This window comes from Balaenoptera physalus (assembly GCF_965194825.1).
Source record: "Balaenoptera physalus genome assembly, chromosome: 6".
In the NCBI taxonomy this organism is placed as follows: Eukaryota; Metazoa; Chordata; class Mammalia; order Artiodactyla; family Balaenopteridae; genus Balaenoptera; species Balaenoptera physalus.
The window spans coordinates 130,004,059-130,031,243 of record NC_138885.1 but is presented as its reverse complement, the minus strand read 5'-3'; the positions used below and the strand labels follow the sequence as shown (position 1 = coordinate 130,031,243).

The following is a 27,185-nucleotide window of genomic DNA, read 5'->3' as shown; positions in this document are numbered from 1 at the left end:
TTCCAAAACTTACACTTTTCTGATGAGATCACAGTGGTGATATTTTAAAATGTGAATTTTTGATATTGAATAATGTGTCAATGTTTTGGAAGATGTATGTAACTCAGTGATCCAATATTTTCTAAATGACCAGTGCATGTTACAAAGTCATGCATGGATAAAGGACCTTTTCAAAGTACAGAGTACGAAAAGTTCATTTATACAGTTTGAGTCTATTACAACCAAGAAACTACCAACTGTTGAATTTTGCTGTGGTATTAAAAAATATTCAAAATTATCTGAAAGGCTATTAAAATACTCCTCTCTTTTCCAATTATGCATCTGTATAAGGCCAGATTTTCTTTATATACTTCAACCAAAATAACATAACAGGCATCTTTAAAAGAAGTTAGTTTCATCATATTATTAACATTTATCTACATCTCTTACTAAGGTACGCAAGAAACTGTCTAGAATTTCCATGGAAGATCTACAGTAAAGTTGAATTATAGAAAATTTCACTAACTGTAGATTGCTTCCAATGACAGAAAGATATAACTAATAGCCTATAATTACAAATCTTAACCCCATGTGTGTGAAATTCCTTTCTTTATAAGAATATAGGTAAACCACAGTCTTAGACTTAAAAAGATGGTAGAAATTAAGCAGTTTAAGTGTCAACTCAAAACAAAAAACAACCTGCTAAAATAAAAGATAGGATGGAAAACGCTGTTCCAATCAAACACTCATCCAATGAATCATCAGGCATCCAGCCCATGGGAGACAGGTACTGTGGACGGCACAGCTGGGCCAGAAATGACACATGGGTCAAAGAGCTCAAGGTCTAGTAAGGAAGACAAAAATATGACACAAATAAAATCATGTTGAAGATGGCAGCACTCCTGCCATTTCCAAAGGAGGTGGCCATATGGTAGATTCATTTTAGAGGGTAAGGGTAAGGCCAAGAGAGGGAGTATTCTGGGAAGCCATATGGGAAAAAGAAATGAATTGGGTGGTTCTGAAAAATGAATGGGGGCTGAGGGGAAAATGGTGCAGGGGTGAAAACAAGACAAAGACAGTATGGCTGACTGTTTGCTATTAATTGCTTTCAATGAACAGAGACGAGCTGAGATTGTTAGAGCATACAGAAAAAGGGAGAAAGGGGTTGAAATTCACCTAGAGAAGCACAGGCCAGGTCACAAAGGGTCTTGTGTGCTATGTGAGAAGGCTGAACTGAAGGTTTAAAGCAGGGGAGATATTTCAGAAAGAGCCCTAAAGAGGCTATTGCTAAGGTCCATAAGAAAGGTCATGAGAATTTTCGTGAAGTAGGAATGGAAGTCAGGATCAATTCATAAACCCCTTAGGAAGTAGGGGTTCATAGTATTTATTGAAAGATGATTTTTTGGGGGGAGGGGGGACAGATTGGTATGAAAGTCAGGTTTTGGACTGTGGTGACTGCGTAGAAGATACTTGTCATGGATACAAAGAACACAAAAAGAAAATCAGGAGAGGTTATCTCCCTAAGAGGACTACCAGTGGAAACACTGATTTCAGAAATGAGATAAACTACATCAACAATGCAAAAAAAACCCCCCGAAATTTAAATAAACCATTTGAAAACCTCAAATGAAAAACTGAGAAAAAAGTTAAAAATATATTTGTTAGATGGTAGTACAGGAGAAAACACGTGGTGTTTAAGCACCAGCAAATGCCACTTTAGGACTAAATTTTAAAAACCCCAAATAAACCCAAATTGGGATTTACTGATTTTTAGAAATCACCTCATAACTTGTCTTACATTTGCTCCTAATCAAAAGATTAAAAATATAAAATAAAGCCAAATACATACCTTTTCTGCTTTTTTGTCAGAAATGTCTTGCTTTTCCAGCACGGCCATGCTCTCCTTCAGGTTCTTCACGATGTCTGCAGGGGATTTGTGCGATTTTCCAAATGGGAACGGCATGGCGGCAGCGACCGGTGTCTCACTGCGCTCTGCCTGCTTCACCTGGGGACACAGCACAGGGTACAAGTGAGAAAAAGTGAGGTGGATAGAAGACATACTTTCTAAACCCTAATCTAAGAAGAAAAACAGTGTGAGAAAGTTACTTTACATCGCTTTCAAAATCAGTACTAGGAAACCCACAAATATATGAGAAATGATAATAAAATTACAGAACACTTTGTACTTCTCAAAAACCTTTTTAATCCCCCCCCCCCCCCCCCGCTCTCCTAACCACCCATTTGAGGAGGAACATGATGGTGCTGATGATGGAGGGCAACTAGCACTGCCAGGCCCCCTATTAAGCAATTGAATCCATCACCTATGGGATCTTTTCAAACAATTCCCTGAGGACATTATTCTACTCGCATTTACAGGTAACGCTGAATGACGTTAAGAAACTGCCTCAAGGTACTAAGGGGTAAAACCAGCTCAGGTCTGTCTTGAGCCAAAGCATCCTTAATCACCACACTATACCTCCAATTAATAGATATCTCTATTTCACAGTTGAGGAAACTGAGGTAAAAAGTTAGGTAAGGAGCTTAGCCAAAAAGCACTAGCAACAGACCCACTCTCTAGGTCTCTCCAGATGCGCCTTTTCCAGTGTTCATGCTGATGCTGCTTCCTCCTAAGCATCCTGTGGGTACACCCTTCCTCCTCTTCGGTCAGTCCTATGGTCTCAGGGCTGGAGAGAACCTTGGACAGAGCCTTGGACAAATCTCCCATCAGGTCCTCAAATTCTTTAAGTGACGGTTTCAACGTGTACTTTTTCTGTCTGGATATGACTATATCCCATGAAGGAACTCACTGGACAAATTCTGGGGACAATGAACTTCTGGAAGTTCTTAAAATTTTGCAGGTAGCAGAAAACAACATTTCAACCACATAAACCACAATATTACATCATGCAAGAGGACATCAACTATTCCAAAAAGTCACCATGAAAAAACAAAGTTAACAAGATAAACAATGAAAGTAACTTGGGAACATGTCAGAAGTCACAATTTCTCTCACTAAATAAACTAAAAGAAGTTACACCCAGAGGCATTAAACAATCTCATATAAGATACCAAAAGACAACACTTTTCCGAAGAACCTTATAGATCACTTAGATGAGTGATTTTCAAACTGTGAGTTCCAAACTCCTATATTTAACCATCCCTGGCACCCACTGCCCACCTCTGCCAAAGTGGGGAGAGGTGGGTCTCAGATACCTCAACCTTACTTTGGTTTTTTTTCCCCATCAACATAAAATATCTCTGTTGAATAGCATCGTAACACTTCCTTTGACCTATGCCTAAGACTTCACTGGAAGAAAGTATTGGAATGTTTTTTCTCTAAAGTATGAGATACAGTGAACTGCATATCTGTTTACAAATAAACATTTAGGGGAAAAGAACGTGCAAATGAATGCTAACAAGAAGCTTACAACTAAATCATGAACAAGTATGTTATTTCTTGACATGTTTTGATATGATGTGTTTTGACCAATCTCTATACCCAAATATCACCTATATAGTTCACCTTCTGTCAGCTTATAAATCCTCTTTTGATCACACTAAAACCACATCTTCATTAACCAAAGGGAAATGTCCTCAAACACAGGTCCTAAATTTACTTCTAAATATTTTTTCTACGACAAGAAGTTTGGATCAACTACAGGTGGCTGTTATATTTTCTCTCTGATTACCTGGCAAGATGGGACCCAAATTCTGGATCATTCTTTTCCACTACTTTTTTCTTTTTATTTATTTTTTAAAATTATCTTATTTTATTTTTTTGAAGAAGGGTAGGGGGCAGTGCAGCCTGCTTCTCTATAAACAGAGTGGATTCACACTCACGATAAGTCGTATGAAAATATAATCTTCCCTATTTGTACTCCACAAATACTAGCAGTGATGCTACAAGTCAATGCTGGGTAAAGGGTGGGAATGTTTAATGGTATTTTGCAGGAAATGTTAGGGTGCCATACAACAGAGGTATTTTCAGCTCTGGCTCAATGGTGGAAGAAGTGACTTTCCAGGGCAAAGGGGGGTTTTAAAAAGTCCTACCACACACCAAATAGTGGTCATAGCAAAAAGAGTACAGCTGCAGAAGAGAATACATATATAAAATGCTTTTGTGAGGGAAAGGGGAAGCATGACACACTCATTCCTCTTAATTAATACACCAGGCAGCCAAGATTCTGCAGAACATATAAACTAATAAAACTATACTCTGAGGAAATACAGTTAGTAACAAGTCCCCAAAACAAGAAGTGGACACTCGTCAGCGGGCTCCAATGCAATCCCAATGCTGAAGCTGTTCATGACATGCTTCTATTTTCTCTCTGCCCTCCCCGCCCCTCATACACACGCTTTAAATATTCTTCTGATTTATTGTTTAAAAAATACAGCTAAGTATAATTAAAAAGTAAAAGAATAAATAAGGACTATATAAATAACTTTATTATAAAATGTATAAATAAAAACTATACCATATAGTTCTTACTCTAAAGCCTGAGTGCAATAATTAAACAAACCCTTTCATTTCTTTCATTTACGTCCTCAAATCCACCAATTCTTAATCAACACAACTAAGATTTGGGGGCTCAAAAACAAGGAAATAATAGTCCTTAAAACTTCTGCGTTAGCATTTGTTCCTTATGTCTAAGTTTGCTTCGCATTAAGCTTATGCTAATGTATGCCACTCAGTGTTCCAACTTTTTAAATAATTAATTGAAAACATAGAAAAGTTTAAAATTCATGAATGGCTGCTAAGTGATGACCAAGTAGGTAGCCAATACATGTGCCTAGCACATTGCTAAAAGGCTGAGAAATGCTTTAAGAAATAAAAGTTTTAATAAACATGTTAGATTAATATGCACAGAGCTACTAAGTATTTATCGTGTTACTGACTTTAATAAAGAAAACAAAAGCAGCTATTGAGGCAAATGTTCGGAGTAATAGGGTGAAATCATGGATGTGTCATACAAGCATGTTCATCAAAGATGGGGAGAAAGATCCCAAAACAATTTATCAAAAGAGGGAGTACCTCTGGGGAGCAGGAAGAGAGTGGGGGACTGGTATTTTTTCTTACAAGCCCTTTTTGTAACTATTTGCACCCTTCAATTTCACATGTATGATTTGATAAACATAAAACTAAGTGGAAAGAGATCAATAAATAATATAAAACAATCTATCCTTAATACATAAAAAGTACTGTTCATAAAACATTTCCATGGAAGGCTGAATGACACAGAAAAGTAAGGCTGCCAATTTACTAATCTTACTCATCTCCAAAGTCAGAGCCAATAAAACCAGCAAACTTTGATCATGATCTATAAGTAAGAAAGCTATTTAATGTTACACACATGTGCATGTGCACACACACACACACACACACACAGCTAAAAAAAATACGGATGACTAACCTAGATTTCATGAATCACTAACTAATTTCAGAGACAATAAAGAACCTGAAATCCACATGAACAACCACATACAAACTTAGTTTAAGGGTTGAGCATGAAGCTTCAGTCTCCTTACCTCAGTCCTTACAAGCAATAGAAGTGAATCTCTTCACAGAACAACTCATGACCTTCCAACAGTGCTCAAATGATAGCAAAGGCACCACTGCGAGTGAACTCTCCAGCCCACACTGCTTTCTCCCAGGAGTGGAGACGGTGCCTTGAAAGGGGCCTGGTCCACCATCGAGCAGAACTATTCACAGGGTTCTGTGTCCTTGAAGGATGTGAAACACCCAGGCACATGTCTGAGTTTTGGAACTGACAATCCCGAGAATATGGAGATGCCAAAGCTGGAAGTAGCAATGGTTAAACAAGGGATAAGACGGTTACAAGACACCTTTCACCTGCCTGACTCTCATTTCCCACTTTCTTCCTTTGTCATAAGTGTTTGAGAGAATTCTAGGGAACAATAACAGCAAGAGTTCACCGAGTAAGGCCCTTCAATAACTTTTCACGGCCCTTATGGTAAAATCCAAATTCCCTACCATAGCTTTACCCACCTGCAACTCGCACAGCCCACAGAGGCTCGCACAGAGGTCCAGCCACACTGAGGTCCTTTCTGTTCCCTAAACATGCCAACTACCTCTAAGCCAGAGTACCACAGACTTGCAAATACGGTAAAAATCTTGATTTTTAAATCTAGATGGATATATGGGTTTTCATTGTCACTCAACTATTCTGTACGTTCAAATTTTTTCTTAAACTGTGTTTTGCCTACGCTATGTTTCAGACAACTAGAGTTCATGAAGGAAATGGACAAAAATACATACTATAATTGAAAAAATTCATTTAGTTTTCAAATACTAATTTCCCCATCCCTTCAAAAAAAAATTGGTTCATAATAAACCTCAGTAGGATTCCCTGGGCTGAGTCAAAACTACTAATGCCATTGGCAGAAAGCCAGCCGTTGTTAGCATTATAGAGGGCTGTGGAAACCCACACCTACCATCTCTCAAACTGGGGGTAAGCTTGCTCCTGATGGGTACTTAGTGGTGTATGCCTGAATCCCAAAGGTAAAGAAGAGTTAGAGGGGAAATTTAACTTGAAAATTGGGAGGAGGGAGGACAGGGGTGGGGAATAATTTAGCATGCTTTTAAACTAAAATTAATATTTATGAAATAACATGCTAAATCTGCATGAAAGGAATTTGCATGAACATTTAGCACTGTTACACCCCTTAGGTGTCACGCATTTGTTTTTCTGTCTTTCCAAATGCCCTTTCTTTCTGCCTTTAACTCAATGACTCATCTTTATTTCAATGCTGATGTCCTTTAAGGTTCTACCTTGGCTGTCTTCTTACCCTATATTCTCTGAGTGATCTCATCTACCCACGTTTTCAACAACCTGAAATCTACCTCCAGCCCCGACCAGTCAGCCTACATTTCTAACCGCTGCTCCGATAGATGTCCTCAAGGCAACTCAAACCTCATCCCCAAGTCCTGCTTGTTTTTCTAAATTCCCCTTCACAGTGAATGGATCCATTGTTCACCCAATCACATAACCTGGTCACCATAGCAGACTCTTTCCACTCATTAACTCTTCCATATAATCAGTTCACAATTTCAGTAAATTCTGTTTTCTAAATCTCTCTATCCCTACAGACATCAAGTGTAGACCCTCTATTCTCCACAAAGGGCAGTGGTTGTCAATGGGGCCAATATCACCCCTAGGAGATGTTCTTGAAAATTTGGTTGTCACGATGAGTGGGACACTTACTGACCCACTGAAACCACTTTAAAAAGGTGGGTGGGGTTGCTTTTTGTGCCACTGTTCACATAAGCATAGTCCTTAGCTAGCTTCTATATCCTTGGGGTAGGGAGGAGAGGGCTAGGCTGGGAGTCAGAATAACTGAAGTTTTTCTATCTACTCCTGCATCTGTGTCCATCACTGAGTGTTAAACTTCCAGCTTTTAAAAAATGGTTACACTATTCATCATGCAAAATTCAAACATTAAAGGACTACTCAAGGTAGAAAGTGAAAATGACCTGCAAAGCCTATAGGGACAGCTAGTATTAACAGTTTGATATATATTTTTCTTTTTATTACTTGCTCTGTATTTGTGGTCTTTTGCATGGGGACTCTACTCTTTTCTCTAAAACAGATGGAGACCAGATGATAGCAGAAATGGTCACCTCCATCTCACAAAGCACAAAAACTTCAAGTCACTGGTCTGTTAGGTTAATACTCCTCAGAGTACAAAGCTCCATACCAAGAAACTGCTGGAGAACATACAGAACACCCACTGGGAAACTAGAAGGGTAACACCATTAGTTAGGACTGTTAGGCACTGACCTTCTTAGGCAATCTGACTGCTTTGGGCTCGTGCAACATACCCCTAACCCCTAAATGCAGCTAACTCTAGTCACCTATATACTGATAAATACTGAAAAGTAGTCAAATGGTCCATAAGCCACTAATTAGGACATTCATTCATTCAAGTACCAACTGTGCACTCACTATGTGCCACAAACTTAAGGCACCAAGAGTGTCTGCTCTCAAGAAGACAACATTCTGGCATATATGGATGTGGGTGTATATGTTTTAAGATAATACAGAAAAGCTCCTGAATGACACCACATTCCTAGACAGTTGAGTTCATAGGACTCTGTGCTAACATGTATGTTAGATCTGACTCATAAACTTGGTGGTCAAATGCAAAAACTGCAAACAAAAAACCCCACATACAATAATAAGACTGTTGTAGAGGACTATCAAGGTACTTAATTAAGCAGTCATGGAAAGTGTGAAATGTAGTAAACATCTGAACCCATTTTTTAGATAGCTGGCTCTGAGACCTAATCCCCTGCTTCTAGGGTTAATGTTACTTGATTCAGATAAATATTAAATATCTACAACATGCCAGATCTTGTGTTAGGTGCTAGACTACCCATATAGTAAGGTAGGGCAATTATATAAGGCACAGTAGTTAATTACATGGGCTTTAAAGATAACCCGGGTTCAAATCCTGGTTTCACCATGCCTTAGCTGACTTAGACTTTTCTAAGCCCCCTTTCCTCATTTCTAAAATGGGAGAAACAATAGCGACCTAACAACTTGGTATAAGAATTGCATGTGTTTCAAGTGTTTAGAACAGCATCTGCATATGGTAAAATCTGAATAAACAGCAGTTAAGCACAATTACATGGGGTTTTTTTTCCTTCTAAAATCTGATTCATGACTACTGTTTCTAGAGCCAAAATGGGTTTTAAAAAAGGTATCCACACAGACTGTATAGCAATATAAAATGAGTGATCTTATCCTTTTAAAACCTGCATCTAAAAGTTTTGATTCAGTTTTTGGAAGGATAGGCTACATGCCCTTCTAAGCTGCAAATAAGATGCAATGACTCAGCTCCATTAAAATAGACCATGGATAGCTTTAAGAAGCAGCTGGACCTTTGTTTAATTACCAAAGCTACCGTATACATAGCTCATCATCAACTATGTCAAAACCAAAATTAAGTGTTTAAGAGCATACAAGACGACCTGTAAAGTGTGCTTTGCAATTAATATACCTTGATCAGACTTTCAGGGGCCAATGATGTGCAACACTGGATACTATGCAAGAGTCAGACTGACATTTTTTTATAGCCTAGATGGTAAATCAGATGGTTGCCATGGTGGTAACAGTAGCAGTATTTTAAATAATGTAAGATCTCTCCTATAGCACTACACTTCACAGTTTACAAAGCCCCGTCACTTCTCTGTTTAATCCCTCCCCCAATGACCTCTCACTTCATTCAGAATAAAATCCACACTCCTGACCAAGGCCTGCAAGGCTCCTTGTGATCTACTGCTCTCTGTCCTCATCTCTTACACTCTAGGCTTTAGCCACACTGTCTGGCTTGACGTTCCTGGGCCCGGCCTAAGTACATTCCCCATACTGTTCATGGAGAGTTCTTCGCTCAGATCACCATGGCTCTCTCCCTCATTTTACTCACAGGGCCTTCCCTGACCAATGTTTCCAAAAGAGCACCTTTCCCCTAATCTCGTCTCCTTATCCTGCTTTATTGCTCTTCCAGTACTTGTTACCATTACCTGACATATATGTCTCAGGAAAAGGACTCTGTTTGTTTCACTCATTCATTGTTGTATACCCAGACACTGGAACAGTGTCTAGAACACACTTGTAGAATATCTGTAGAATGAGCAAACTATCTTTTGATTCTCAAGGAAAGAGTAGAACTCTTTTGATTCTTCATTACTAAGTTTTATTTTTTTTCTGTTCTATAGATAAGTAAACTAAGACACAAAAATATTGAATAATTTGTTCAAACACCATGAAGCTAGTTAGGAAAGTGGAAGAGAAAGGACTTCCAAGGTTTTGACTCCAACTCTTAATGCACCATCTATCAGATTAACCAGTGCCTTTCATATGACAATGAATATCTTCACTATGTATCAGGAGACTTAAAAATGCTTCTCTCTTAAACCTGCTTCTCTTAGATTTATGTACCAAGATGGCAGCTGAATCATTACTTAAGACAGTTGAAAAAAAGGGAAAAAGCCCCCGGAAATATAACTGAACACTGTGAACTCATTTAAAAATCAATTCTTCTGAAGATTTCTACTGACGTGAAAAAATGCCCACAATTCCTTTTAACTGAAAACACTTTAGATACAAAGGTGCATATACATATTTATATATACCATATATACATATGGGTGTATATATGTATATAAAATAGTCATGTGTTCTATATATGCAAACACATATGTTGACTAAGAAAAAAAATCAGAGGTTAATAATGGGTAGTGAGAATGTGTGTTCTATATTAAATTTTTCTTAATGTTAAATATTTACAATGTACATGTACAGTTTTTTCCTGATTATAAAAGTGCTATTAAAAAAAATTAGTACAAGATCATTCCCAATAAAAGGAACCAGGGCTCCATGAAGGAGCAGGAAAATATATAAGATGAGCCGAGCCTAGGGCATGTTACCTCAGAAAGCAAAGATGGATGAGGTCCTGCCAAAAAAGACACAGGAGCCAATCTGAAAGGCTCCCACAGGCCTAAGACGGTACAATTTTGGCATAAAAAAGAAAAATTATTGCAATGAATTGACATGCAAATTAAAATTTGCATATATAATATATAAATTATGTATTTAATAGTAGTACAAGTAACTATAATACAGTTAATATAAAACATTAAAACCCATGAAGGGCTTCCCTGGTGGCGCAGTGGTTGAGAATCTGCCTGCTAATGCAGGGGACACGGGTTCGAGCCCTGGTCTGGGAGGATTCCACATGCCGCGGAGCAGCTAGGCCCGTGGGCCACAACTACTGAGCCTGCGCGTCTGAAGCCTGTGCTCTGCAACAAGAGAGGCCACGATAGTGAGAGGCCCGCGCACCGCAATGAAGAGTGGCCCCCGCTTGCCGCAACTAGAGGAAGCCCTCGCACAGAAACCAAGACCCAACACAACCAAATAAATAAATAAATAAATAAATAAAAATTAAAGGTGCTAATAATTTTATTAAAAAAAAAACCCATGAAAATTATAATACTGAAAAAGAAAATTCATTGGTCACCTTAGAGTTTGTGAGAACAACTCAATACCCCCAAAACTGGTAAATAAAAGAAAGGGAATGGCACATTTATCCTGTCTTTACTGCGTAGCCTGTATTTGAGGGTAACCAAATAGTTGAAAGGGAAAGTTCTTTATAGAAGATTCACAAAGTTAATAAATGTAGAAAGAAAAGTAGAAAATTATCATTTTGTAATCCTTGATGAAATAAGGGATCTAGGCAACAATTATCAACAGCCATTAAAATCACAGGTGAAAGGTTGATGGAGAACTTCATAGGAGATACGTTGGAGCTGATAACTTGGAACACTGATTTATCATTAAAAATAGGAAAATCAGACATCAATGTGTCTCATGATAGGATGCAGTAGAAAGTACAAAGGTCCATCTATAAAAATATTTGATCTCTTTTCCTCCACTTAAAAAAAAACTGAATCTAATCAAGTTCCTAGACCTATCAGTCTATAGGAAACACAGGGGATGAAGGAACAAGTTAAACATCACATGGAATCACCAAGTCAAACCCAGAACAAGGGCCCCTCGACAAGACGAATATTGGGTTTCTGCAGCAAATCAAATAGCATTAGCAGAGCAGGGGGGCAGGAAAGGCAGTGGAGAATGTTAAGTAATAAAAGAAACTCACTAGACATAGTCAAATGTGTGGCTCTTCTCTGGAGCCTGATTCAAATAAGCCAACTATACAAAAGATACATGGGCAAGTCAGGAAAATTATACTGGGTAGGATAATTAAGAAATTACTGTTAATTTTGTTAGGTATTATAATATAGTAGATATGTAAAAAATATCCTTATCAATTAGACATACATACTGAAATACAGGTGATTTGGGATTTGCTTCAAAATACTACAGTACCACCCCTCCCTAACAGTAAGGTGGTGGGAATAGATGAAACAAGGTGAGCAAAATATTAGTAACTGTCGGAGCTAGAACTTCATTATACTAGAGTATTTGACATACTTGAACATTTTCATAATTTTTAAAAATCAGTAATAGAGAACATTTTTTACTCTAAAGAATTGTTATGTTTCTTGTAATTGGTATGTCCATTGTGCTTTGCTTTTGCTTTTTTCCCCTTTATTTGCCTAAACGGTCAAAGTTAAATTTATGTATAACTGCAAAGTGATCACCTTAAACCATGTTTCTGACATAAAAACAACCCTTTCTCCTCTATAGTCTCACAGCTCTTACTTAACTGTTCCAATGTATACGTGTTGTCATTTTGTCCACTGTAATTCAATAAATAAACTTATCTGCTGATGGCACAGAAAAAGAATATCTAAAGAGGAAACAGGTACACAGGCAATGCCCTCAACAGCTGACTTATAGTGCCCCTCCCTGAAATTCGTGGAGAACTACAGCAATGCCAGCATGAGTATCCCCGCCTTGGGAATGCCCCCCTTCTCTGCTTGTCCACAATCCTGCCCGTATCTAATTCCACTTATAAATAACAGCTCCTCCATGAAGACCCCCACAGTAACCTTCCTCCTCACACTCCTGAGCTTTCAAAATCTTGATTATAGTGTGCTTTTATTATTTACATATGTATCACCCTCAATGAGTCAGGAAGCCCCAAAACTGAATGTGGCAAAACTGAATACCAGCCAACATGTTACATGCTCGTAACATTTGGCATATTGCTTTGCATAAGACTCCAGACACATGTATTGACTGGAAGTGAAAAACAGTTCTCAAAACAAAAAAGGCCACAGGAACAATTGATACATAAACAACCAGGAGTTAACCAGAGAGTTTTAACCTGAAACCCAGCCAGAACAGGGTTCGGGGCCACCACCTAGACGGTGCTGGAGGATAAGTGAGCAGGAAATCTAGGCAAGCACCTATAATCCAGCTACTGCTATGTACAAAGTTGGACCCACACCTGCTCACTTAACTGTTCCAATCTATATGTTGCCACTTGTATGTTGTTTGTGCCATGAATATAAACATGGCAAAATTCTGACTAAAGTGTAACAGATTCATGTAATTAACCAAGATGAAATACTGAAAGGGTGGATCTGGGTTCCCAAGATTGTGGCACAATTTGTAGAACCATCCTGTTTTGGATCTTCACAACTTTTTTGCATTGACTTTTTATTAATGTTAAATTAGAAAGCACTTAATTGACTGATCACTTGGGCATTACACTGTGATGTGTATTCTCTAAATCCAACACTTTCTATCCATGAAACTACCCATTCCCACTTTCCCCAATTTCTACGGTAAATAGTTGCTGTACGTCTTTAGATTCACATAAAAGGTCAGCCCTGAGATCCCATGTTGAACGTGTGCATCAGAATTCAAGGCAAGTCTTTTGACTTCAAATTCTCTTTGTATTTATTTGTCCTGTCATCTTACATACAGATCAAGTATCACAAAATGTACAACATGGAAGTATGACTTAATTATCAAAAAGTAATCAGAAATAAATGTTCACTAAGTGTCTTTTTAAAAATATTGATCTTTAAATTCTGATCAAATAGACAAAAGGCAATTTCTAAGATTATTATGAGTTAAATAAATATGAAAAGGATACCCTTGACTGTCCCCTCCCCGCCCCCCGGAAAAAAAACCCACAATATCAAAAAACAAAAATTGGCCCATATCTCTGTTCCATATGCTTTGGAGAGGATTTTTATTGCTCATCGTTGACAACCCAAGTTCCTTTTTTCTATTAAATATCAGAAGTGCACTGCATAGAGAGCTAGGAACTACCTTACAGTTCCAACTAAAATCTCCCAAACACATGTATAGGTCTGAGTGACCACGAACTTCTCCAGCGACTCATCTTTTGGGAAAATGTCATAACTAAAACAAAGCTCCTTTAGGCATATGCTTAATATTTTTTTTTCCAGATCATTTTTTAAAAAGAGAGACTGTTGGAGACCTCAAATCTCTAACATTTTCAGAATTTAGAAGTGTAGGTTAGGGTAGACTATTCTTGGTGGAACTTTCTCCATGACCCTAAAGCTAAATGTACCAATTACATACATCATATGGACAATTAATTTTGTTTTTTGTTGTTGTTCTTATTGTTTTTGGTAATCAAAAGTAGTAAATAATCACTAGGTGAATCAATCTTTAATAGTATTCCCATAACTTTAAATTTCTAGAAAAAATTCCTATTTTAAATTAATAGCTTTTGTTATGTATGAATTACAGATCGAGAACTTAATGAAATGGGCTTAGTAAATACAATGTTTAGAAATAATTTCACTTTTGTGTTCTTCTAATAGGCTTTCTGTTAACCCTTGAAAGTTTCTTTTACTCACACTAAACATGCGAATGTCAAATTATGAATGTTTATGAAATATGCTCTAATGATAAAGTTCATTCTTTATTTGAATAACAAAGCAAGAGACACCTGCTTATAGGAGAGAGCTTTGCTTCAGACAAAGTAATTTTTAGACAAAAGTAATTTTACAAGGATTTTTTAAAGCACCAGCTCTCGTTAAAAAAAAAAAATCTGTGTATTAATTTTACAAACAGGAACCTCATGTTAAACCTCAAACACTTTTTGAGAGAACCATACTACTAGTGTCAAGTTTTACTGTGGTAATCTCAGTGTATCATGCAGTCATTATGGATTTCCAAGACTAAAATTATGATAATTAAGTACAACAGAATACTTCAAGCTACCTTAAATCCTTTGTGGAACAGGGCAGGGCACATATAAACAATCACTTAAACAGTTCTAGAATTCACTTAAAGATATGGTTGGAAGTATTTTAGCCAAACTGGAATTAGCTAAGTAATTCTTAGGAGTTAAGACTGTATCATGTTTCAGAGCTCTCTGACTTCTTTCTTATAAGTTTAAATTTTAACCTTAAAAATACACACACACACGCGTACTAACTTGAACCTGGCTTCTGCAGAAAAGTTTGCTCTCATATACATCTGCTTTTTGCTCCAGTTGAGTATTGGCCCCATAATAGTTTTCAAATATCTTTTGTTGTTTAAAAGAAAGGTAGTTTGCTCAGGACTAAAATAAGTGTCATGAATGGGACTACTCTTCTAAATGTTTTTTTTTTCTAGTTGTGACTAAATGAATATCAAGTTCCAAACCCACTTAATAATGTTATAAATAAAATCAAATTTTATAACTTGAGGTCTATGTCCTTACATTTCAATTTTCTGTATGAACATAGCTTGGTATTTTATATCAATAATTCCACACAAAATATACCTTTAACAATGTCTTCTAAATTCATCATAGAAGTAAATATATACTCTCTTCATAGCTGAAATTGTTGGACCAACACAGTTCTTTTCTGAGTCAGCAGGGGGTCACTGCAGCATTTCTCCAAAGGACAGACTGTTTTGTAACTATTTCAGCAAAAATACTCCAGTCATAGGCTTTGGGTTTTATTTCTAATGCGTTACTGTATTCCTCTTCTGTGCCCAACCTGTCTGCCCAGCTTTACTCTTTCCTGCAAGTCACATAAAATGAGTGAGGGTAAAGAAACTCCTGGTCTTTCTCTCTACTAGCTAGACCTATCTGACTCAGGACAGTCACTGAGTATGTGTCAGTTCATCTTTATTAAAAAAAAAAGAAATGATCCCTGACTGGCCCACCTTTGGAAGCAATTTCTATAAAGAATGACTAAGTAAAGAGCTGTTCTGGCCCCAAAAAGACCACACAATGTTCTGTATACCAGATACCAGAATAAAAGAAGCCAAGGAGACTCTGAGTGCCTGGGGGTCAAAACACAAAGATTTTAACTTGTACCAAAAGCTTATGCCAATTTACACTGTCATCAACAGTGGATGACGGCAGCTATTTCCTCACCAGCCAACCAACACCAGCCCTACTAACCCTTTTGATTTTTGCCAATCTGTCAGATTAAAAATGCTATTCTCTTGACCTCCTTCTCTTCCCCACACATCAACTTGATTCTCTGAATTGCTGATCACTGATGACAGTGAACGCATTTTCATGCCTATTATCCATTTGTATTTCCTTAGCAAAATTGTTTGTACATCTCTAATGCCCATTATTCTACTGGGTCTGGAGTCTTTTTCTCATTGATTGATAGGATACTTATAATTATGAATATTATCCCTTTGGCTGTTATTTTTTTTGCAAATATGTTAGTTTTCCATTTGCATTCCAACTTTTTGTCAATGTACAAAGTTCTCATTTTCTTATAGCTTTATCTAAAATCTTTTTCTTTACGAATTCTGGGTTTCCTATCAGGCTTGTAACTGCATACTGACTATGATGCAAGATTTCATATTATAGATACCAGACATTATTTACAGTTAAACAATGGTATCCTTTTCTGAAATTAGTTCTAGTAGAATCTAATTTAACAAACCTCACTATGATATCCAGTTTGACAGTGAGGCAACTTTCACACTAGCACTGCTTAGTTGTGGGAAAAATCAATCAAGAAATCCACTATAGTAACATGAATTAGTGACTTTTCTCCAATAGCCACCTAATTAAGTTATTGAGGGGTGGGGTGGTACAGAATGTATTCTTTATAAATGGTAACTATACTAAAATACATGTTAAATAAGGATGATGCCAAATAAACATTTAAATGATATATTTTTCAAAAATATAAATCTGTGATTTGAGAATATTTTTAGATGTCATGTAGAAAGAAGAACTCAAAGCGCTTTGAACAGCCTAATCAGACATATTAATATATAAATTACCATCACCATGCTAGCCTGTGAGCTGTCTGGGAACAAGAGCCGTAACAGTCCCATTCAGTCTGCGTTACATTTAGCACTGTTGGCAGCCAAATCCCTATAAAATGTATCCAGTTGTGCTTTTGCTACAGATAAAGAAGATAAAACTTGAAGGAGCTGACTCAATCACAGGACTCCCCTCAGTTATTCTCCAGGATTCCAGCTTGTCACCATCCCTCTTAGAAGTGTGGTGTTCCAAACCAGACCCTGTACTCCACACATGATCCAAGACTACCTATCCAGAGATTTCATAAATGTAGTCTTAAACTCCATTAATAGTTTTGATACATTACACGGTAGCTCTCTACTGAGCAACATAATTGACCTGTATGTTCTGCAGTGAACCACATCCTCACCCATCGTTTACTACTGCCTTTTGGGACATAACCTGCTGGACTGAACAATTATTCCTATTAAATTGCTTCTGATTTAGATTCAATATACATTTGACATTTCAAAATTTTTCTTGGATCTCTAGTTTGTTATCCAGAGTATTATTAGTTTTCCTTACCAGATTCCTGTCAAATACAAATCTGTTCAGCAAGTCACACAGGTCTTCCTTTATTCCCTGTTAAAAGCACAGTACAAATACTGGAACCTTCCAATTAAAGCCGGCCATCAGTTTGTATTGTGTGTACAGTCATTGATTTTTAAATTTTTTTTGACATCTTTAATGGAGTATAATTGCTTTACAATGTTGTGTTAGTTTCTGCTGTATAACAAAGTGAATCACTATACGTATACATATATCATCATATCCCCTCCCTCTTGCATCTCCCTCCCACCCTTCCTATCCCACCACTCTAGGTGGTCACAAAGCACCGAGCTGATCTCCCTGTGCTATGCAGCTGCTTCCCACTAACTATCTATTTTGTGTGTACAGTCATTTAAACAACCACAAGGTCACCAGGCCACCTAACTCATTACCACTAGCAGTGATAGCTTACAGATTTCTCTGATTTCAAGACACACATATATTCGTACATAAAAAATATGTATCACATACACACACACACACACACACACACACACACAAAGTACCACCAAACAGCACTTATCCTCACTATGTAAAATTACACTGACATTCTCCATTCTATTTTATTCTATCCTAGTCCCCTGCTCCCTTCCCTCCTTTTAAAATGCTAGTCACAGCCCACTAAGTTGATTTCATAACCAACTGACAGGATGGGACGGGAAGTTTGTAAAACATTTATAATCAACCTGAGTAGTTCATTTACTAACGATAGCTATCTTATTCACAATGCTGAATTTCTCAAATTATCACAAGGCAAAAAGATTTCATCACTTGGTTTAAGACTTGAAATCACAGTTACATATTACAAAGCATTATTTAGAAATACTTGTAATACATGACTAATTAACTGATTTCCATGAATATGTTAAAGGCCTTTTATCAGTATGGATCTGCCATCTTTAATTTTATCTACACTGATTCATTCACAGATATTCTAAGGAATTAAGTTACATTATCACAGTTTTAGAATTAGTTTCAGAAACATGAACTTCAACTATTCCTTGACAAATTAGCACTGAATTTAATAATATGAAAGGTTAATCAGTGTCCACATTTTTAAATGCGAAACCATTAATCTTCAAGGAAAAAATTATAAATCCATTTTTCTTCTGGTTAAGTTTACTACTCACTTTGCCACAAGGTTGTGGAAGTACAGTCCATATGACCATGAGAAAACATCACAGCCTCACCCATGTTTGGTAAAGAAGAAAAAGCAAATAGCCAATCCTGCTCTTTTAAAAAGATGATAATTCCTTAAAAAAATTGTGTAATTCAAAACTTGAACAGTAAACAAGTGAGAAAATTTGAAACAAAGTTCAAACAAGAAAAATAAAAGCCTTTTCGAAAATCATTTTTTTGTCAAAGAATTTAGATTGAAAAAGTAAGAAAATACTGTGGTTCTAAAAAGTTACACCTGAGCGTATTGAAATGATTTTTATTTTTTTCCTTTCAGTCATTCCAATTAAGAACTGTATTTTGAAAAAAAATTCCTTTTTAAAATTTATAACCTTAAAACTTATTTCTAGAGGATCAGATGTAAACCTGGAAAATCACTCTCCTTCAAGGTTCAGCATTGCTATTTCTGTTCTGGCTAAATGCCCACAAAAGCACAAACATGCCACAAAACCAGCCTGAGCTGAAGCACCATAGTTGGAGATTTGAAGGTTTGTTTTCTTTTAAAACTGCTCAAAGGCCACCGTATGGTGGTATTCAGTGTAAACAGACTTTTTCCAGCAGAAATATTTAGAGTCACAGAATACACAGTTGCATGGCCCTTTAGAGGATCATGTAGAACATTTTACCCAAAGATGATTTCTCTGAGAATTCTTCTAACCAGTCAACATTCCTTTCCACCCCTCCAAATCAACACACTAACTGGCTGGCATATGGAGGCTTGATCCTGAGTTGAGAGAAAAACTCTAGATGAAATAATGAGGCTGAAAACATTTTATTTCAGAGGAAGTAACTGAATTCATTTGCCATGATTGGCATGATCATATATAAAAACTCTTGCTTGTGTTTTTGGAGGGAAAAAGTTCTCAATCCTACAGCCAAAACTCAGCTCATGGACCAAAAGATGTGGTACACACAGGAATTCTTCCAGGACTCAGAATACAGCTAGGGAGACAAGGCACACACAGGAAGAGTGAAATCTATGGAAGACTAATACATGCCACCAGACCCTGCATGACAAAACCCAAATAAGAGAGCCGAGTGGCAAGCTCAGAGGACAGACAGGGCACTGTGCGCTGAAGGTCTCACACTTCAACAGAGCAGACGCTTCTTGAGCTGCATTCTGTAGACAGAATAAATTTGGATAAAAGTCAGAAAATGTATTACAATTGATTAGAGAGCTTTATGCAACAATCTGAGCTCTGATAAGGAAACAAAAATTATTTTGTAATTTCATCAAGCTCTGGTGGTTAAAAAAGTGTCGAATGAACAGGAAGGCAGAAGGCAGTGAGTTTACAGAACTCACTGTGAACTTAAGTGCTGTTTACAGAATAAACACATGGCTTCTTTTATTGCTCAAAGAACATTCCCCACTTTATGGAGTGGTGCTTTTTAGGTGAGTGTTGACATCACAATATAGTCACAATGGAAAACTTGCTTTTTAATATGAAAGCTGTATTGAAAATGCACAACAGAGACATCTTATACCCAAGGGAGTATAGAAAGTTAAGTTTTAGGTAGAGGCCGCAAAACATTCAGGAAAAGCTACAAAGGATACATTTTCTTCCATTAAAAACTTATTTCCGGGGCTTCCCTGGTGGCGCAGTGGTTGAGAATCCGTCTGCCAATGCAGGGGACACGGGTTCGAGCCCTGGTCTGGGAAGATCCCACATGCCACGGAGCAACTGGGCCCGTGGGCCACAACTACTGAGCCTGCGCGTCTGGAGCCTGTGCTCCGCAACAAGAGAGGCCGCGATAGTGAGAGGCCCGCGCACCGCGATGAAGAGTGGCCCCCGCTCGCCGCAACTAGAGAAAGCCCTCGCACAGAAACGAAGACCCAACACAGCCAAAAATAAATAAATAAATAAATTAAGTAAAATAAATAAATAAAAAAGAAAGACAAAAATAACAGAATATTGCCTGATCTCAGGGGTGTGATTACGTTTGAAAAAAGGAAACTTCTCTACAGAAGCACATCAGCCAGGAGCATGATTTAGACAAAAAAAAAAAAAAAAAGAAAAGAAACAACTTATTTCCTTCTACAAAAATTCTGAACATGGGATTCTGTTTTTCCTTTACTGTTTCAGCAGAAGAATGCTACCAACTCAAGTGACTATGATTACTTGGCCTCAAAAACCCACCTTCCTAGTTTTGAACTTGATCTACCAAATGTTTGGGTTATTGCTAACCATGTCACCAACCTATCAGAATCACAGTGGTTTAAACAGGAAGTTAATGAGTTAAATGTTAAAATTAGGCTTTCTGCAGGTATTCTGTGGGTAGGGGGCACACAGGGTGAGTTTGTTCCATAAAAGTGGGAGTCTGGTGATCCAGGCTTTCTTGAAGTTTTTCCAGACTAAAATGGTGTTAGCCTTGAATCTCACAGTGGCTTTTAAACCTTGCCCTAAGGTCTGGAGCAGGTGAGGGTCCACCTCATCTCTAGCCCAAACACCTCACTTCTATCAGTTTTTTATGTTGGGCTTCTGTGTCAGAAATTTAACAAATTAAAAAAAAACTACTACCTTATGACGTAAAACACTATCCACTAAACATGTTTGGGGGACTTCCCTGGCTGTCCACTCATTAAGACTCCATGCTCCCAATGCAGGGGACACATGGGTTGGATCCCTAGTCAGGGAACTAAGATCCCGCATACTGCGCGGTGTAGACAAATAAAATAAAATTTAAAAACCAAAAAACATGTCTGCATGTTGGACACAGACTGTTTTCTGAGGAATTCAATGACCTGGCCTCCAAGTCAATTTATACAACTAGATTTGAAATCAAGTCCTGGTTAAACTTTTCAATTTTTCAAAGGCAGATGATTAGTGCTGCCGGCCCCCTCAGTTAATTGTTAAAGCAGAGTAGTTACTAGAAAACTATAACCTTGGACCTCTTTGGTACTCAATTTTCATAAAAAGTTCAATGGCATGAATGATTATAGGGGGTCATTTCCATAGCTACAGAGTATCAGAAAAGTAGTGATTTAATTAAACTGTGCTCCACTCTAACATTATTCCTATGTCTTGTACTAAGATGTCTTATACTTGAACTGGGTACTTTTACAGACACTTTAGAGAACAGAGAGAAGTGTACCAAGGACCCAGAGCCTTCATTAATAAAGGATCCACAGGGTCTCAATTCCTGGAAAAAGTATGCTTCTCCTAAGTGGCTGGTTTACTTTTTATCTCATGAACACAGCCTTGCAATTGATCTTGTTTTCTTCTTTGTTTTGGCTTCTAAAACTCAAAGCCAAATGGGTGGTCCCCAACTAGCTTGTGTAAAAGACATGCATTTATTTGTGTACTAACCCTGCCCCAGGAATCATTTTGTCTTTCCTTATTTTTCCTCTGCTCCTTATCTAATTCTCTGGGGTGAGGGAGAGGATGGGACAGAAAGGGGAAAAGAGAAGGAAACATACCCCTATTTTTTTCCATTTCCCTAAAATGGAAGGCAAGAAACATGAAAAAAAAATAACTAGCTAATCTTAACATAAGGGTGTGGTTTTAACCTTACCACCATGATAAACTTGTTAAATACTGCAAGATCTAGTGCGTCAATTTTCTCGCTCAGGTGGAAATAGGTAACACTGCTAAGGGGACATCCCGTCTGGGGAGAGATTACTAAATTAAGTCAAACACGGAAAGTGTATTGAGGCAATCAATGTGTGTGGTGTGCAGCAAAATAAAGTACTTCCATCACTGTTCTTCAGAGTCAAATAATTTCTAGGAATAACAATGGCCGCGGCCTCTTTTCTAACATGAGAGATGGCTGTTAGAGCTCCTCCATCACTCAAAGAGCTCTGACTCCAGCATGCGACTCCTATTCAGTCCCTGTCGTTTGGTAAGTAAGGATAAATAAAAAATACTTCCAAGTTTATTCAACATATTTTTCAAGCCCCTATTATCTGAGGCTTTACAGATACAAGGTCTGAATGGCTGTGTTCACAGAAAATATTTTTAGCCAGTTATACAAAATGTATTCTATTCAACTAGTGTAAAAAATACCATTCATAAATTAAAATAATGGCTGAGTTGTACTTCCAAACCTCTATTCTATATTCTATTCCAATGTCTTCTAGGAAATTAGGAAAAACAACAAGAATACAACTAGGGGTCAGGGCATTTGGGGTGGTGGGGGGGGGCAGAGGCAAAGGGCATTTCACTGTAGCTGAAACAAACTGAGAATGATGAGATAAATCAAAATGCTACTCAATCAACAAACACTGCTGGTTTAGACTAAAAGCAGAACACCTAGCCGCTCCTTCTGTATTTCCAGGATTGTTGATACAAATGCAGTGGCTTTTCAGTCAGAGGTGGACTTCCTTTAGGATACTATGGGCCAATTCTTTACAGACTCCTCTGGGCCTTGAGGATATCTATGGCCAGAGGAGCTAAGAGGGAGCCTGCTTTTAAGGCTAAAAAGAAAGATAAAGGACAAAAGAATAGCAAGAAATATGTGGTCTCAGGGCAGACGAATAACCAAAAAGTCCTTTAGAACTTGTATCTTGGACACCTAAACAAATCAGATAGGAGGATAAGAATCCCAACAATCCTCACAGTTGGGAAAATCACAGGGTCACTCTATAGGGTCATAAGGTCCCCAGCACCATCTCCTTCTGGCAACCGCCCCTCCCACCCCACACCATTAACACAGCTCCAGTACGAGGTGCTATAGTCCTATAAGAACCATACCCCTGCTGTCCCCAGCAAAGTAACCTAGAGGGGAAGGTAGACCCCGGGCTAAAGTGTCTATTGAGGGGCTGAAGCTCCATGACAGAAATGTAGGTGGCCAGGCTTTCTATCAGGTGGGGAAAGCTGGTCTGCAGAGAGAGGGTGTTGGGGGGAGGGGGGCCACGGCAGTGAGTAAACAGAGAAACGCTGTGGCAGATGGACACTCACAATAGAGTTTGTGTTCCTGGTGAGAACTCTTGGTGAGAGTCCAGTGCATTTCTGCCTTGAGTGTTGGACTCCTCCCTGAGATAAACTTTCACTAAATCCCTGCCTTGTTGGAAGAAAGAGCGTTCCAAGTAACACAGGGGCTACTTCCTAGGCATCACTGCTCCAGGCCTGTGCCTCAGAAAGGCAATTCTAGTAAGGGTAGGGCTTAGACATTGCTCTCTCAACCTTTTAGAGGCCAAAACTGGAGTAGTGAAGACTGAGAGTGGCACCATCTTTTACTCTTCCGTGTACTCCACATACCTACTTTTGGGGCTGGAGATCTGAAATGTGTCATTAAATGACACAGGAAGTAACATAAAAAAAATGAAAATGTGTAAATAGATATGTCCATTTATTGTCTCAAACTGAGAATAAAGCTCAAGATTATATAAGCAAATGCAAATTAAATGCAATTTTTTCCCATGGACATCTTAAACTGAACTCTCAAGATGATTTTGTGAAACTCTTAATCTTTCCCTTGAAAACAGTTGCTCTGAAATGTGGAAGAAATATGGAAAAGTTTAAGAATTAAAGATTACATAAATATATAAGTGTAGTGAATACAGGTATATCATCTCTTCAAACAGTCCTTTTAAGAAACCATAAACAAAATGAAAAGACAACCTACAGACTGGGAGAAAATATTTGCTAACCATGCAACCGACAAGGGCTTAATTTTCAAAGTACACAAACAGCTCATACAACTCAGTAACAACAACAAAAAAACCCAATTAAAAAATGGGGAGAAAAAAAAAAAAAAAGGGCAGAAGATCTAGATAGACATTTCTCCAAAGAAGACATACAGATAGCCAATAGGCTCATGAAAAGATGCTCAAAATCACTAAGTATTAGAGAAATGCAAATTAAAATTAAAATGAGGTACCACCTTACACCAGTCAGAATGGCCATCATCAAAAAAGTCTACAAATAACAAATGCTGGAGAGGGTGTAGAGAAAAGGGAACCCTCCTACACTGTCGGTGGGAATGTAAATTGGCTCAGCCATTATGGAAAACAGTATGGAGGTTCCTTAAAAAAACTAAAAATAGAGTTGCCATATGATCCAGCAATCCCACTCCTTGGCATATATCCGGAGAAAACGCTAATTTGAAAAGATACGTGCACCCAAATGTTCACAGCAGCACTATTTACAATAGCCAAGACATGGAAGCAACATAAATGTCCACTGACAGATGAATGGATAAAGATGATGTGGTATATACACACAATGGAATACTACTCAGCCATAAAAAAGAATGAAATAATGCCATTTGCAGCAACTTGGATGGACCTAGAGATACTAAGTGAAGTAAGTCAGAAAGAGAAAGACAAATACCATGAAATCACTTACATGTGGAATCTAAAATATGATACAAATTAACTTATTTACAAAACAGAAACAGACTCACAGACATAGAAAACAAACTTACGGTTACCAAAGGGGAAAGGTCGGGGGGGGGGTACATTAGGACTTTGGGATTAACAGACACACACTACTACATATAAAACAGATAATCAACAAGGACCTGCTGTATAGCACAGGGAACTCTACTCAACATTCTGTAATAACCTACATGGGAAAAGAACCTGAAAAAAGATGGATATATGTATATGTATAACTGAATCACTTTGCTGTACACCAGAAACTAACACAACATTGTAAATCAACCATACCTCAAAAACAAATTTTTTCTAAAAAAAGTCTTTTTCAGAGTTATATGGCATCCAACATCAACCATTTAAAAACTAGAACTCCGCAACTTCCTTTCTTCAATAGTTCCCAAGAAGCTACACGTATGAGTGGAGGAAGAGTGAAAGAGGGAATTTGGGCAAAAACAAGGTGTTTACACTTAGAATCTCTCCATTCAAATGTCTGACTTGAGGCAAAGCAGAACATTTTAGAGTTAGAACATCAGAGTTCTCATTCAGAGAGAAAAGTCTTTTGGTTCAAAAGAAGAATCAGATAGCTGCCATGGCTCCAGAATAAATGTCTCAAAAATCAGGCTACTTTAGGAGGAGACACCTGAGGATATGAGAGACAACCCTGCTCCTTAAGCATCAAAAAAAATAAATAAGTAAATAAGGCAGGGAAGGGGTCCAAGGACAGCTAGTTTTGCAATTGCTAAATGTTAGATGACATAATTTATCATCCAAACCAGGACAATTCAGGGAATAAAGGGTGACACAATGAATAATTATGCGAGGCATAAACCTGGACTTTTCCTGGCAAACCAAGACGTTTGGTTACCCCTACTAAACTATGGCTATCTTGCCTCCCCTATGACCAGACAACTTTTCTATTTCATTTACTCTGATTTAGCAAAGGCAAAGCACCCTCCACCTACAGCAAGGCCTAGCAGGGTCACCTGCATATAAATATTTGTCAGTGATGATGAAAATAAGTCTTTCTTAGCAATATTTGGTATTTCAAATCAGCAAACATCTACAATTCACCAGGAAGAATATGCCCATGTCATGGAATAACTTAACTCTTGAATCTCCCACCACTCTGCTCCAGGCCAGGTAGTCAACAATTTGCCAGTTCCCCTATGTCTTAAATATCCTGACTCATCCTATCCTGCTCTCATTGCTGAAGGGATCAGAACAAGCTGATGCAATTGATCTAGTTTGCCCCAAAGGTTAACTGTACTCTGTATTTACAACATTTACATAGCATTTACATTGTATTAGGTATTATAAGTAATCTAGAAATGATTTAAAATATAGTGGCGGATGTACAAAGGTTATAGACAAATACTATGCCATTTTATACATAAGGGCATAATTTGGTATCCATGGGGGTCCTTGGAACCAACTCCGCTCAACCCCTGCCTGTGGATACAGAGGGCCAGGCTGTACATAAAATTGCCTTATCTCACGTCTCAACCCAACCCTAGTAGCATAAAGCATTATCAGTTTTTAAAATCTCTATTTAACAGCCTCTGCCCCATTGTTTATTTGAATTTCTTTATTTATCTGAATTGACTACTCATTTATCTAGTGCTTTTAGTCTTACAACCTGTTTGAAAAACAACATCTTTTAAGAGTTGAGAACATAAGCTCTCATCACACCCAAGTTGTAATCCAAGACCCACCATTTAGTAGAAGTGTGCACAAAAACTCTTGGGCAAAACATTTACCTTCTGAGTCTCCATTATTTACAAAATGATAGGATGACTATTAAATTTTTAACATGAATAAGATGCCCAGGGTAGCACTGAAAACATAGGGAGAGCTTACTAATAAATGGCAGTTATCAGTCTGTATGAGCTTTTACTAATACTGAAGTAAATATTAACCTTTTGTCTATCATCATGCAAAGTTTTTTCACATATTTACCTTAGTGCTTTTTCCCTTTCAATCACTTGACAGCAATGGAAATAAGCCTGCTTCTCATCCAAAGGTCTGATAAATATTCAGATAAATGTTCTAATTTATGTTTTTATTTGTTTTCTCATTCTCCCATCAGATTTATTTTCATAAAGGGCTTAATTATCAAACTTGATTTTCCCAAAAAACAAATAACCAATTATCTAAAAATCTTTTGCGAAACAATCCTTCCTCCTTCCCCACTGATGGATGATTTCACTTATGTATTAGGTGCATATATACCTCTCACTGAACTCCCTAAGTTGACTTTTTAAAAATCTGACTGTACTCTCTGGCCAAGAATACACTAATTTAACTTGGGAAATTTTCTTGCTTCATAACATTCAGTACTCACATTCAAGAACATGGTAACTCTCCATTCTTGTCTTTTTTTCACTCAGTTAAGTTTATACTAGTTTTCTTCAGAGATCCTAAA

General features: G+C 37.7%; 1 protein-coding gene across 7 annotated transcripts in view; it reads right to left on the bottom strand.

The window, feature by feature from the left end:
- The window catches only part of CAB39 (calcium binding protein 39), an 88,132-nt gene that overhangs the window by 49,502 nt on the left and 11,445 nt on the right, over positions 1 to 27,185 (bottom strand). For all 7 annotated transcript variants that reach the window (XM_082464768.1, XM_082464762.1, XM_082464764.1 and 4 more), the window contains one exon: positions 1,829 to 1,984. In XM_082464768.1, coding sequence (XP_082320894.1) covers positions 1,829 to 1,942 — 114 coding nt within the window. In that variant the 5' untranslated portion in view covers positions 1,943 to 1,984. The remainder of the gene's footprint in view (positions 1 to 1,828; positions 1,985 to 27,185) is intronic.